Source organism: Mirounga leonina, unplaced genomic scaffold (genome assembly GCF_011800145.1).
Source record: "Mirounga leonina isolate KUSES-001 unplaced genomic scaffold, KU_Mleo_1.0 Mir_53, whole genome shotgun sequence".
Classification (NCBI taxonomy): domain Eukaryota; kingdom Metazoa; phylum Chordata; class Mammalia; order Carnivora; family Phocidae; genus Mirounga; species Mirounga leonina.
The window spans coordinates 9,616,603-9,630,331 of NW_023270807.1; the positions used below are offsets into that span (position 1 = coordinate 9,616,603).

The window sequence follows — 13,729 nt, forward strand, 5'->3', positions numbered from 1 at the left end:
TGGGTTTGGGTTTTTTTGTTTTTTGTTTTTGTTTTTTATATAGGAGAGAGAGTGTGCATGGGCTGGGGGAGGAGCAGAAGGGGAGGAGCAGAGGGAGAGGGATAAGCAGGCTCCCCACTGAGTAGGGGACATGGGGCTCCACACAGGGCTCGATCCCAGGACCCTGAGATCATGACCTGAGCCCAAAGCAGACGCTTAGCTGACCGAGCCACCCAGACACCCCTAGCTACTTCCTTGTTACTGAACATTCAGGTGATTTTTATTCTGTATTATAACTCTCATGGTAGGATTTTTATCTGATCAGTGAAATAGGTGGCCCTGTCAGTATTAACTGCAAGAGACTTCTACTTGCGGGGCGCCTGGGTGGCTCAGTTGGTTAAGTGACTGCCTTCGGCTCAGGTCATGATCCTGGAGTCCCTGGATCGAGTCCCTGGATCGAGTCCCTGGATCGAGTCCCTGGATCGAGTCCCGCATCGGGCTCCCTGCTCAGCAAGGAGCCTGCTTCTCCCTCTAACCCTCCCCCCTCTCATGTACTCTCTCTCTCTCATTCTCGCTCTCTCAAATAAATAAATAAATCTTAAAAAAAAAAAAAAAAAAGACTTCTACTTGCAACTTCAGCACACACACACACATCCTGATCTGCCCCTCTTGTTGCAATCTTCTAATTGGATGGATGGGTCAGATTCACAATCAGTAATCACTTGGTTATAACCATGGTCTTTTTCCAATAAGCACTGCTACTTTTCCTTAATTCTCTTTTTCACATCCTATGTGGCTCATCTCAGTTTAGAAGGGCCCTTGGTTTTCTCTCTGTGCATTTGACCAAAAAAGGGGTAGATAGGGATAATCTGCTGTGTGCCAGGCACTCAGATGGGTACTCCAATTGGACAACCTTGGAAAAAGAACCCTGGAGAGAGACCTTTGTAAACACGTCCTCCCTGTAGTGAACTCCCAGCTCCAACCGCTTGCTACAGGGGAATCTTCAGCCCTGTTAACTTCCTTTTTCTGAGTCTCAGTTTCCCCAGCTGTAAACAGGGATGCGAACACCTGATCAGGAGGTTGTGCGGATCAAATGAGAGGTCTGTGAACAGGACCTGGCTCTTAGCAGCGGGTCAGCAAACAGCAGCTTTAATCCCAATGAGGAGCTCAGAGAAGGATTTCAGCCCTGGGATTCAAGGCCGGAGAGTCGGGGCATCCTCACCGCCCTGGGCAAGGGCATCTTTAGGATCAGCAAGACTGTGGCCTCAGAGGGAGATTTTTGGGGCTCCTGGAAGGAGGGGACCTATGAGAGAGCGAGCAAGGAAAGCTTGCACAGCCGACCTTTGCGGGGAGCGGGGAGGCGGCCAGTGGGAGGGTAGGTGAGCAGCAGGAGATGGCCCCAGCCGGCGGCGGGCAGGGGAGGCGGCTGGCACCGGGGTCTTCTGCCTCCCCATCCCTGGGAAGGTCTTAAAACCCTAAAGAGGCCAGAGGGCTCCTTCCCCATCTGTAATGTGGTAACGGAGCCCGGGCCAGCGCCTCCCCAGGCTGGAGGGCGCGAGAGTCGTTAGGGACACCTGCCTCCCCCGCCCCCTCCCGGCGGGAGCCCGCGCGGACCAAGCGCACCTGGGCGCCCGCTGCGCCTGGGAACACGTGGCGCCCCAGGCCTCCAGGCGGCGGGGAGGGAAGGGGAGGGAAGGGGAGGGAAGGGGAGGGAGCGCGGCCCGCGCCGCCCGGGCTCCCTCCCCGCATCCGAGGGTGCAGTCGACACACTATTAAAGCAACCGTCCCGACGGAAATGGGGTGAGGCTGGCACCAGAATAAAGAAGTCGGGGAGCCGGGAAGAAATAAACCCGCAACACAAAAGAGATTAACAAAGAGAATGTTTCACAAATAATAGGGACAGGAAGGATTATTCAATTAATAATCGGGGGATCTTTAGATCGATTAGATCTTTGGGGGAGGGGACTGAAATTTAGATGCATATCTTGTATCCTACACCAAAATTACCCCCTGATAGAGTTATAATCGTGGTGGGGTCGTGGGGATTAAACTTCACGCGCACAAAAAGTAGCATGTATCGGTTCTCTAGATGGGGGAGGACTTTTCTAGGCTTAAAAGGGATGAGGTAATTCCCATTAAGATGGAGGCGTTGGTTCATACAAAACAGAAAACCGTCAGTTAAGGAAAAAAGTGAAATTAAAAGTAGCCAATGAATTAGGAATGGCTTCGGCAAGGGCAATATACAAGGATTGGTATGGTTGCTATGTGAAAGCGCTTACAAAATTAGTAAAACACTCGGACTGCAAGAGGGCAATAATGCAATGAAGGAAACAAGGAAATGAGAAAAGAATGTGATCAGAGAAATGTGATACCATTTTTAACTGATTAAATTAGGATTTTTGTTTTATTTTTTAAGGAATGCCAAATGCTGGTGGGGATGCCTTTCATACACTGCAGAATATAAATTAGTATAACAGGGGGCGCCTGGGTGGCTCAGTCGTTGGGCGTCTGCCTTCAGCTCAGGTCATGATCCCAGGATCCTGGGATCGAGCCCCACATTCGGCTCCCTGCTCAGCGGGAAGCCTGCTTCTCCCTCTCCCACTCCCCCTGCTTGTATTCCCTCTCTCGCTGTGACTCTCTCTGTCAAATAAATAAATAAAATCTTTTTTTAAAAATTAGTATAACAGATGTATATCAGGGAGCCTTAGAAGCACATCACTAATCATTAGGGAAATGCAGATTGAAGTGACAATGAGATAACACTTCACACCACCGGGATGGCCACTATTAAAAAAAAAAAATCACAAATGTTGGCAAGGATGTAGAGAAATTGGAACCCCTGTACACAGTTGTAGGAATACAAAATGGTCCAGCTGCTCTGGAAAACAGTATGACAGTTCCTCAAAAAATTAAAAACAAAGTTACTATATGATCTAGCAATTCCACTTCTGGGTATATATACAAAAAGAATTGAAAGCAGAGTCTTGAAGAGATATCTGTACACCCATGTTCACAACAGCATTATTGACAATAGCTAAAACATGGAAGCAACTACTGAGAAATCACCATTGAGAGATAATGGATAAGAAGCAAAATGTGTTGGGGCGCCTGGGTGGCTCAGTTGGTTAAGCGACTGCCTTCGGCTCAGGTCATGATCCTGGAGTCCCTGGATCGAGTCCCGCATCGGGCTCCCTGCTCGGCGGGGAACCTGCTTCTCCCTCTGACCCTCCCCCATCTCGTGCTCTCTCTCTCTGTCTCATTCTCTCTCTCAAATAAATAAATAAAATCTTTAAAAAAAAAAAAGAAGCAAAATGTGTTACAGGATGTGAGGAACAAAGGCAGAAGAGAAATTATTAAATTTCCTTACTACCTAGAGACCACTGACAAGTCCTTGAAACAGGCAGAGTGACATTCCTCTAGGGACTCAATTGCTTCCAATGTTAACACTTTACTAAGGGCGAAAGGCAATCCTAGTCCTACCACCTACTCCCAGGATCTGGTAAGTCTACTTTAACATATAAAAGTTCCTTTAGAAATTTCCTTTATCTCTAAACCCCGCAAGATACGAGTTGGCAATCAACCCCCAAGCACATGGCCCACCGATATACATCTGAAGGATCTCATGACTAAGGTTTTATTAGATGGTAATAAATGACCCTTTCCCAACAATAGCTAGCCCCCTCAAGGTCCTGGAAACCTTGCTTCTAAAATTCCTTAGAGACTTACACTATCCCTAACTCCCTCCCAACTTGAAAATGTATAATGGGCCACTCCTCATGACCCCAGTGCGGCTCTTTCTGCCCATGGGTCCTGTCCCCGTGCTTTCATAAAATCACTTTTTTGCACCAAAGACATCTCAAGAATTCTTTCTTGGCCATCAGCTTCGAACCCTAACGTCTCTTCCTACATCAGTATATACATACAATGGAATATTATTCGACCCTAAAAAAAGGAAGGAAATTCTGACACTTGCCACAACATGGTTGATGACATTATGCTATGTGAAACAAGCCAGGCACAAAAAGACAAATTCTCTATGATTCCACTTTACCGAGGTAGTCAAATTCACAGAGGCAGAAAACAGAATGGTGGTTGCCACGGGCTTGCAGGGAGAGAGAATGGAGAGTTAATATCTAATGGGGCCAGAGTTTCAGTTTTGCAAGATGAAAATAATTCTAAAGATGGATGGTGGTGGGGGCGCCTGGGTGGCTCAGTCGTTAAGCGTCTGCCTTTGGCTCAGGTCATGATCCCGGGGTCCTGGGATCGAGCCCCGCATTGGGCTCCCTGCTCAGCGGGAAGCCTGCTTCTCCCTCTGCCCGCTCTGCTTGCAGCTTTCCCTGCTTGTGCTCTCTCTCTGACAAATAAATAAATAAAATCTTTAAAAAGAAAGAAAGAAATTCTGTTTTTAAACGTGTGGGTGCGGGGTGTTGTAGCAACGGGGAAATAAGTGTGCTGGGCTTTTCGGCTATCGTAAGGCCAGCCATCAGGAGATAGTTCCAGCCCTGACTGCCTCTGCCAGCTGTGTGGCCTTGAGCAGGTCACTCAATCTCTCTGAGCCTCAGTTGCCTCACCCGTGACATGGGGCCTACAGCAGGTGGGTGGCCGGGAGGACGGGCTGAATGTACGGCTTCTCGTCGGGCCTGGTGCCCTGTAGCCTGTAGATGGCAGAGCCAGCGACTGGGTGAAGGCTCGGCAGACTGGCCAAGGCAGTAGGGTGTGGGAGTGGCACCCTGAGTCCCCCGGTCCCTGGCAGGACTGAGTTTGAGGGCCAGGGTGGAGGCGGGAGGGGCTCCTCAGTGGGGGAACGGCTCTGGCTCCGTGGTGGAGCAGCTGAGCTGCAGCTGGGCCTGTGGCCTGGGAGGCAGTTTTGCGGGCGCCTCCTCCCGCAGCCCACACCTCAGGTCTGCAGCTGGGTCCTGCCTCCTCTCAGGAGGGCCATGGCCGGGACTTGGCTGCTCCTTCTCCTGGCCCTCGGGTGTCCGGCCCTGCCCACAGGTGAGCCCCCTCCCTGCCTCCCTCTCTGTGCCCCATTAGTTGGCCCAAGCCCACTCCCTAGCTCTGGTCCTCTCTGGGTAGGGGTGGGATGCGGGGAAGGCAGGAGAGAGCTCTTTGGGGTTCCTGGGGAGGGTCTCACCAAAAGCCCACCATTTCCTTCCCTATCATATCTGCCTTCCAGCTCCCTCACTCTGGGGCCCCGAGTCCCGCTCCCTGGAGTCTGCAGTGTTGGTAGGTAGGGCAGTCACCTCTTGGAGGTACAGAGAACTAAGAGCAAGCCGATAGATGTCCAGGGAAGGTGGAGATGGGGTAGCCCGAGCGGGGACACCGGCATCATTGTGAGGTCCTCTCTTGTCCTTCCTGTCCCGGCCTCCTGCCCTCAGATTGCCCTATTCCAATAGGGCTCAGAATGCCTCATGTTCACCCCTTGCTCCCCTTCAGGGAGGCTGCAAGGTCCCTGTGATTTTCCAAGGGTGTTACCCTCAGTCCTTCAAGGATCAAGGATGGAGTCACAGGACTTGTATTTAGAGGAGGGAATTCCAGCTCCATCTAGAAGCATGTGCATGTTTGCATGTATGTGGTGGGGGAAGGTCATCTTTTTGATCTAAAACTGGCCCCCAGTATTGTCACAAGCTCTCCCTTGCTAGGGAGACAAACCACATCCATGTGGGGCAGGGAGAGCTCATGGCAAGAGGTCCGAGCTCTGAGAAGGAAGCAGCCAGGGTGAGGAGGAGCAATCCTGGGCAGCTTCATGGAGGAGGCACATGCTAAACTCAACCTGGGGAGTGTCTCTATCTGTCTCAACTGAAGAGGTTCAGGAGGTCAAGGGTCCTGGAGCTCACTCTCAGCTTTCTCTATCCCCTTCGTTTGCCCTGTCTTATTAAAATTAGTATTTTTTTTAGGGGCACCTGAGTGGCTCAGTCGGTTAAGCATCTGCCAGAGTCCTGGGATCGAGTCCCGCATCGGGCTCCCTGCTCGGCAGGAAGGCTGCTTCTCCCTCTCACACTCCCCCTGCTTGTGTTCCCTCTCTCGTTGTCTCTCTCTCTGTCAAACAAATAAATAAAATCTTTAAAAAATAACAATAAAAATAAATAAAATTAGTTATTTTTTTTAAAGATTTTATTTATTTATTTGAGAGAGAGAGAAGGAGAGACAGTAAGAGAGTACAAGCAGGGAGGAGAGGGAGAAGCAGACTCCCCACTGAGCAGGGAGCCCGACACAGGGCTCGATCCCAGGACCCTGGGATCATGACCCGAGCAGAAGGCAGATGCTTAACCGACTGAGCCACCCAGGCGCCCCTAAAATTAGTATTGATAATAATACTTATCAACCAAGGTGTTTGACATTCATGATCTTTATTCTTCACAACAATTTTACTGGACTGGTGTTATTAACCTCATTATATTGATGCAGCAATTAAGCAGTAAATTAAGCAGACAAGTCAGGAATTCGACCAGCTCAGTCTGAGACCATGTCCCAGGCTTGATGTCATCCTTCCAAGTGGGGTGGTCTATGAGAGCAGGAATCAGAGAGCCAAGTTCAAATCCTGAGTAGGCTACTTACCATCCACATGCTTTTAGATCTGTTCTTTGACCTTCAAGAAACCTTTCCTGAGCACTCCCCTCCGACCTCCCTGTAAGATCCTTTCTTTTCTTTTTTTTAAGATTTTATTTAATGGGGCGCCTGGGTGGCTCAGTTGGTTAAGCAGCTGCCTTCAGCTCAGGTCATGATCCCGGGGTCCTGGGATCAAGCCCCGCATCAGGTTCCCCGCTTGGCGGGAAGCCTGCTTCTCCCTCCCCCACTCCCCCTGCGTGTTCTCTCTCTGTCAAATAAATAAATAAAATATTTTAAAAAAAGATTTTATTTATTTATCTGAGAGAGAAAGAGAGCAAGAGAGCGCACAAGCTGGGGGCAGATGCAGAGGGAGAGGGAGAAGCAGACTCCTTCTGAGCAGGGAGCCCGACTGGGGCTCCATCCCAGGACCCTGAGATCATGACCTGAGCTGAAGGCAGCCACTTAACCGACTGAGCCACCTATGAGCCCCACCCTGGGGTATTTCTTTAGCCTGGCTGCATTTAACTCAAGGTGTGAATTTGTCTGTGGGATTTTTGTTTTTGTTTTTGTTTTTGAAGATTTTATTTATTTATTTGAGAGAGTGGGCGGAGAGGCAGAGGGAGAAGGAGAGAAAACCTCAAGCGGACTCCACCCTGAGCGCAGAGCTGACCCGGGCTCAATCTCATGACCCCAATGTCATGACCTGAACCAAAACCGTGTCGGACACTTAATCTAACTGTGCCACCCGGGTGCCTCTGTCTATGGGTTTTAATCTCTGAGATTTTATTTATATGAAAAAATATCCAACTATTCAAGAGTAACATTTTTGTTATTATATATTTTGTCATCTTTACTGAAAAAGAATAAGATTGTGGAAAATCAGGACTATCTTGGAAAATACAGGGCAGATGTTTGTAGTACCCATGTGATTTATTTTTATTTTTTTAAGTATGAAATAATACAGACATACACTTGAAATGGGTGAATTGTATAGTATATAAGTTATATCTGAACAAAGCTCTTTAAAAAATACTTTAGGGGCGCCTGGCTGGCTCAGTCAGTACAGCATGGGACTCTTGGTCTCGGGGTTGTGAGTTGGAACCCCACGTTGAGTGTAGAGATTACTTTTTTTTTTTTTTAAGATTTTATTTACTTATTTGACAGAGAGGGAACAGAAGCAGGGGGAGTGAGAGAGGGAGAAGCAGGCTTCCTGCCAGGGGGGAGCCCGATGTAGGGCTCGATCCCGGGACCCCGGGGTCATGACCGAGCCAAAGGCAGACGCTTAACAACTAAGCCACCCAGGAGCCCCGAGTGTAGAGATTACTTAAAAATAAAATCTTAAAGGGGCGCCTGGGTGGCTCAGTTGTTGGGCATCTGCCTTCGGCTCAGGTCATAGTCCCAGGGTCCTGGGATCGAGCCCCACGTCGGGCTCCCTGCTCCGCGGGCCTCTCCCACTCCCCCTGCTTGTGCTCTTGCTCTCGCTATCTCTCTCTCTCTCTGTCAAGTAAATAAATAAAATCTTTTAAAAAATGCTACAGACCTACAAAAAAGAACTGACAATGATGCAATAAACACCTATTCATGTTCCACTCAGATTAACAAATGGTTTCAATTTTGCCATATTTGAATCAGATAAAAGAAACAAAAAGTCACAGATACATTCAAAGCCCTCTTTGATTTCATTCCAGATCTTATTTCCTTCCCTTCCTCCCCAGCGGTAACCACCCTCCTGAGGTTGGCACAACAAGGTAGTGTAAGAATTTGTTTATGCATCTGCTATCTTTCCCATGGGACTGAGTTCCCTGAGGGCAGGGGCAGTCTGCGTCAGTGTTTTACCCCAGTTCCTGGCACAGATAGGTTCAGACAGGATAGATGGGTGAGGGACGGATGGATGCCTGGAAGCATGGACAGACATACAGATGGAAAGTAGAAAGAAGAGATGTCAGAAAGACGGTTGCTGGGGAAAAGATGGATGAATAGATGGGCAAATGCAAAGAGAGAGGATGGATGAGTGGGTGGAAGGAGAGATAGATGGACAGTGGAAGCAAACCCAGATGGAAGGACAGAAGCCTATTATGAGACGCTGGCAGGGGCAGATCTAGCCCCTACAGGTGCGTGCTCTCTTACAGGTGGGGGCGGCACACCCTTCCCCTCTCTGGCCCCACCAATCACGCTGCTGGTGGATGGGAAGCAGCAGACGCTGGTGGTCTGCCTGGTCCTGGATGTCGCACCCCCTGGCCTTGAGAGCCCCATCTGGTTCTCAGCGGGCAATGGCAGCTCACTGGACGCCTTCACCTACGGCCCTTCCCCAGAGGCTGACGGCACCTGGACTAGCTTGGCTCAGCTCTCTCTGCCCTCTGATCAGCTGGCAGCCTGGGAAAACTTGGTCTGCCACACTGGGCCTGAGGCCGGCGACCGCAGCCAGAGCACACGGCCCCTACAGCTGTCAGGTGGGGACGGAGCCTGGGCCCCTGTGGATGCTCCCTGCCCCTCCCACACACTCTGGAAACAGCCTATGGTGGGAGACAGGGCAGGCTCCCGTGGGGGCATGGAGGGTGTCCCTGTGCCAACCATCTGAATGAGGTGATGCCTGGGCTCAGAGCAGGGTGGCCTCAGGGCCTTGAGTCCTGGATTTGCAACTCCTTCAAATATCCAGCCTTCAAATATCTCCTTCAAATCCAGGCTCTGATGCATGACTTCCAAAAGGTAATAACACCGCCTCCCTCCTATTACCTAGGGTTGATATCTAGATTTATGTACCTAAGGTTAATATCTATATCACCCTATCTATGGTAGGATGAACCAAATGACAATCAAATAACAAAATGTTATCATCTACTTATTGTTCACACTGTGCCGGGCATTGTTGGAGACACCTTACGTTCATGAAGGAGGTCATATTATTTTCCCAAATTTACAGGCACAGAGATGTTTAGGGGACACGTCCAAAGCCAGTTATTATTATTACTAGATGACTTACTTCCTGTTTTTGGATTATGGTAGCTTTGGTATCTTCCAAATGGGAATGTTTGTTGAATAAATGCCCTGTCTTTCAAAGAAGGCTGCTAAGAAAATCCAAGTCCTCGTCTAAAAGTGCCGAGAGACCTCAGCCTCCCCCGGGGGCACAGAATAGTGGACAGTGGGGACTGAGAAAGATCTGAGTCCCTGAGAGGAATCGTAGCAAATGGGCTCATGTTTCCCGCTGCTGGTTTGTCTGTCCATTTATGCAACTTGCCATGCACAGCTGCCCTGTGCCAGGCCTGGGGCGCAGAGCTTGGGTGGAGCGCAGAGCCCATCCCGAAAGACTCATTCCCTTCTCCTTGGCTGCAGGAGAGGCTTCCTCAGCCAGGACCTGCCTCTGGGAGCGTCTCAGGGGTGAGTATTGGGGACCGGGATCTTGAGCCCCGTTTGGGTCTGGCCTGATGGTCCCACTGGCGTGTGTTTGTTGGGGTGGGGGGCCTTGGTGGGTGTTCCCTGAAGAGGCTGCCTTGCTGGGTTGGGGCACTGACAAGCCTGGCCTTCAGTCTACCCATGGATAAATGAGAGTGGATCCTCTGACCCCAGACTAATTCCTGGACACTAGTTGAAAAGTGTAGGTGACAGCTAACAGAAGGTTCCATGAAGCTCTCCTTGGGCAGCCCAGATGGGTGGTGTCAACGTCAGAGCCTTGGGAGACTGTCTGGGTGGTGGACAGTCCCACCACCCACCGGACAGACAGAGTCCTAGTCGGGTTCTACTTCCTCACCACGCAGAGAATATGGGGCTGCTTACTCTCTGCGCCAGATGCTACTTTCTGCTTGGCCTGCACCCCCCTGGTTTGGGGGGAATAAAATAAAATGAAGGCTAGGAAGGTATGTGTTATTACTATCAGGTAGAGCTGAGGGTAGACACCAGGGAGGACTTCCCTCGGCTCCGGGGCACGGCGGGGAGGAGGACCTGCGCGGGCGGAGGACAAGGCCCCTACTCCCCGGAGAACCTTCTCGAGCGGGAGGGGTTGAAGCCGGCCTCCACGCCCCTGACGGCTCGTCTTCCTCTCGCAGGGATGCGGGGCCAGGCGCTGCGGCTGGGGGCGTTGCGGCTGCTGCTCTTCAAGCTGCTGCTGTTGGACGTGCTCCTGACCTGCAGCCGGCTCCGCGCCGCGCCGTGCGCGCGGGGGGACCCCGGGCTCCCGCGCCCCGCACGGGCCCGCAGCCCCACCGCCGGCTCCCGCAGCCCCCGCCGCCCGGCTTGGCGGCCGAGCCGGGGGGGCCGCGGGCCAGGAGCCCCGGAGCCCAGTCCGGGAGGAGGGGACGCTCTCTACCCACCGAGCTTGGGCCTGGTGCTCATGAGCCCCCCCGTATTCCTTCCTTAAGCCTTGCGGTATTTGTGTGTGACGTGCCTCCTCCCGCAGATGGAAGTTTCTGGTGCTGGGCTCTGTCTCCCGCCTCGGACTGAGGCCTTCTGAGGGAGGAGGGTGGTGTGCCACGGGTACTGGGACATTTGAGATGCAGAGAACTGAGAACAATTAAAGGAGAACTTAAATGACGCAAATGAAACACTGGAATTCATGTCTGCCCTGGGAGGAGGGAATTTGGCAGATTTTGAAAAGGCAGAAATCCTGGAGGGCTCCCTTGAGGAAGAGGTTCCTGCGGGTGAGACTCGGAACTGCAGAGTGATCCTGGAGTTTGGGGAGGACGCTGTCCTACCTCTGTCTCCCTCTCCCACAGCCAGGCATGAGAAGAGCCCGCCCTCCCCGGCTCCTCACCTTGGCCCAGCTTCTGCCAGAGGTCAGGATGAGGAGCCCTGGAAGCCAGGAAGGTGGGGTGCTGGGCCCGATGTGAAGCTTTGTACAGACTTGACAGAAATGAACGGGGGCCAGGATCCCAGGGTAACAGGATCACGTACAATGCCAAGAGTATGGATGTTAATTCCAAACCTACACCTTATTAAGCAATTAGGGGTCATTATTCATTTAACAAATATTCATTGAGCATCAACCCTGAACCAGGCACTAACGAGATTCTTTGTTTTCTTTTCTTTTTTTTTTTTTAAGATTTTATTTATTTATTTGACAGAGAGAGAGCACACAAGCAGGGGGAGCGGCAGGCAGAGGGAGAGGGAGAAGCAGGCTTCCCATGGAGCAGGGAGCCTGATGTGGGGCTCAATCCCAGGACCCCTGGATCATGACCTGAGCCGAAGGCAGACGCTTAACCGACTGAGCCACCCAGGCGCCCCTCTTTTGTTTCCTAAAGAGAGCTCTTGCGCTGATAGTATATAAGTCCCCCACAGTAGAGTGTGTGGCCCGTTTCTCCAGCATTGGCAGGAGATCCAGCCTTTCCAGGAGTTCCTCTCTCCAGTAATCACCCCCAGGAATCTCAGGTGCTTTCATGTGAATCCAGGTGTCCCCTGGGCAGCACAGGACAGTCTGCTGGACCAGTGGTGCTACCTTAGTCTCCTTCCCCCAAGGTGATGTTAGCGACCTATGCTCTAACATCCCACCCACTCATGGTGGCAATGCCATCTCCAGCTGCCCTGAGCCTCTGTGCCCTCTCAGCTGCTGTTCCATGAAAACCCTCCCTGTCTTCTCTACGGCCATCTCTCACTAGCCGATCAGGAGATGCTCCTGCCTCTTTTTAGATTCTTCAAGGAGGGGCATCCCACAACTCCTGGGGGTGAATCAGACCACCATCCCCACATGGCCTGCTCCTTCCGCAGCACACAGACTGAGGGAAGGATAGGCTGGGTTGGGGTGCAGGCATGTCCAGCCATAACCTCAGATTTTCTCTGGCCACTGTCTCTTCCCAGCCCTCAGCCCAGATGCTGAGTCTAGAGCTCCTGCGAAACTAATTTGTGCCTCAGTAAATGTCCTCTCAGAGGTCCTTTTAGTCATTCTGGAAGCAGAGTTTCCTTTAGCTTCACCATCCCTCCTCCTCATGTTCCAACTCCCCAGTCCTGCCCTGCCCCAGGCTCAGTCCCTACTGTGGTTGGCTTCAAGTTATCTCCCAGGAGGATTCCTGGGCCTAGGTAAATCAAGGGCTTTGGCCAGGCTCTGAGTCTCCCCAAGTCTTATGAAGCCTATAGAAGATGGAGGCCCTCAGAAGGGTGTCCTGATCCTGTGCACTATAGAATTCTACATACCACAACCCCTGCATATCCAAAGTGCTTTGTCATTGGCATAATTGTTTTGAGCAAGAAGCTAAGATCAAGAAATAATAAGTCAAAAGGCTGAGCATCAGTCCTCCCGAAGTCTTCATAAAATAGCATAAATATCCAACCTCCAGGAAGGAAACATAAGGCACTGGGGAACAGGGCCTTGGGGACGAAAGTGCAGACAACTTCCCAGGAAAGCAAACTTGGGGTGTGTGTGTCCATAGGACACTGAGCTCAGGGGCAGTCTGAAGCAGCCCCAAAGACCCAGAAAGTCCTCCTCTTGATGACACAGCAGATGGGGGTCCCATTGATCATCTCCTTGTACCAGGCACCCTGTATTGCTGGGGAGGTGGAAGGGAAATACAATCGTTCATAGCCAAATCCCTGCTTTGTGGGAGCTCAGAATCCAAAGAAATCAGTAATAGGGCAGAAAAGAAGAAGGAAGGAAGGAGGAAGGAAGGAAGGAAGGAAGGAAGGAAGGAAGGAAGGGAGGGAGGGAGGAAGGAAGGAAGGAAGGAAGGAAGGAAGGAAAAACCGAGGCTCAGAGAGGAGGTGATTTGTTCTGGTTCTCAGGGGCCCAATCTAGGATTACTTGGCACTAAGAAAGTTGTTTGAAGGCTGGGGACTGTTTGAGTCGCCAAGGTCTCACCCACAGCGCCTACTAGTGATTAGCAATTACAACAATAACAACAACGATAATAATAACAAAATTTAAAAACAGGTGCTCAATAAGGGTTTGCTGCATTACGACCCCAGCAGGGAAGTGACGCGCAAGGAGGCGGAGAAGGCCGAGAAGACGGCCTTCCGCACCTCTACCAGGACCCAACGAGCCCGACCTCCTCCCATTCAGGCCGAGCCGGCTGCTTCCCTGCTCCGCGTCCTGGTCCTCCAGACCCTCCCAGAGCCTCCGTTAGTGGGTGGGGGAAAATGCTGCCATAGGTCACTGAGGACACCATCCGCGCTCTCATTGGTCAAGACTGAGAAAAGCTCGCCCTCCCATTGGCTGGAGGGCAAGCCCCGAAAAGCCCATTGGCTGCGTTGTCCGCGGGCCTTCGTGGGCTCTGAGGGCGGG

At 51.4% G+C, this 13,729-nt stretch overlaps 1 protein-coding gene across 1 annotated transcript; it reads left to right on the forward strand.

Annotated features, from left to right (window-relative positions):
* Window positions 1-4,916: 4,916 nt before the first annotated feature.
* On the forward strand, window positions 4,917-10,879 carry PTCRA (pre T cell antigen receptor alpha). Its single transcript, XM_034990818.1, has 5 exons — window positions 4,917-4,974; window positions 8,244-8,276; window positions 8,658-8,978; window positions 9,859-9,903; window positions 10,569-10,879. Exons 1-5 carry the CDS (start codon window positions 4,917-4,919, stop codon window positions 10,877-10,879), a joined length of 768 nt encoding a protein of 255 aa, XP_034846709.1.
* Window positions 10,880-13,729: the final 2,850 nt, after the last annotated feature.

Excerpts from the sequence above, each read along its gene's own strand:
- PTCRA (XM_034990818.1), top strand. The coding sequence starts at position 4,917 with ATGGCCGGGACTTGGCTGCTCCTTCTCCTGGCCCTCGGGTGTCCGGCC. Across the intron at positions 4,975-8,243 it reads GTGTCCGGCCCTGCCCACAG|CGGTAACCACCCTCCTGAGG; the intron begins GTGAGCCCCCTC and ends CTTCCTCCCCAG. Across the intron at positions 8,979-9,858 it reads ACGGCCCCTACAGCTGTCAG|GAGAGGCTTCCTCAGCCAGG; the intron begins GTGGGGACGGAG and ends CCTTGGCTGCAG.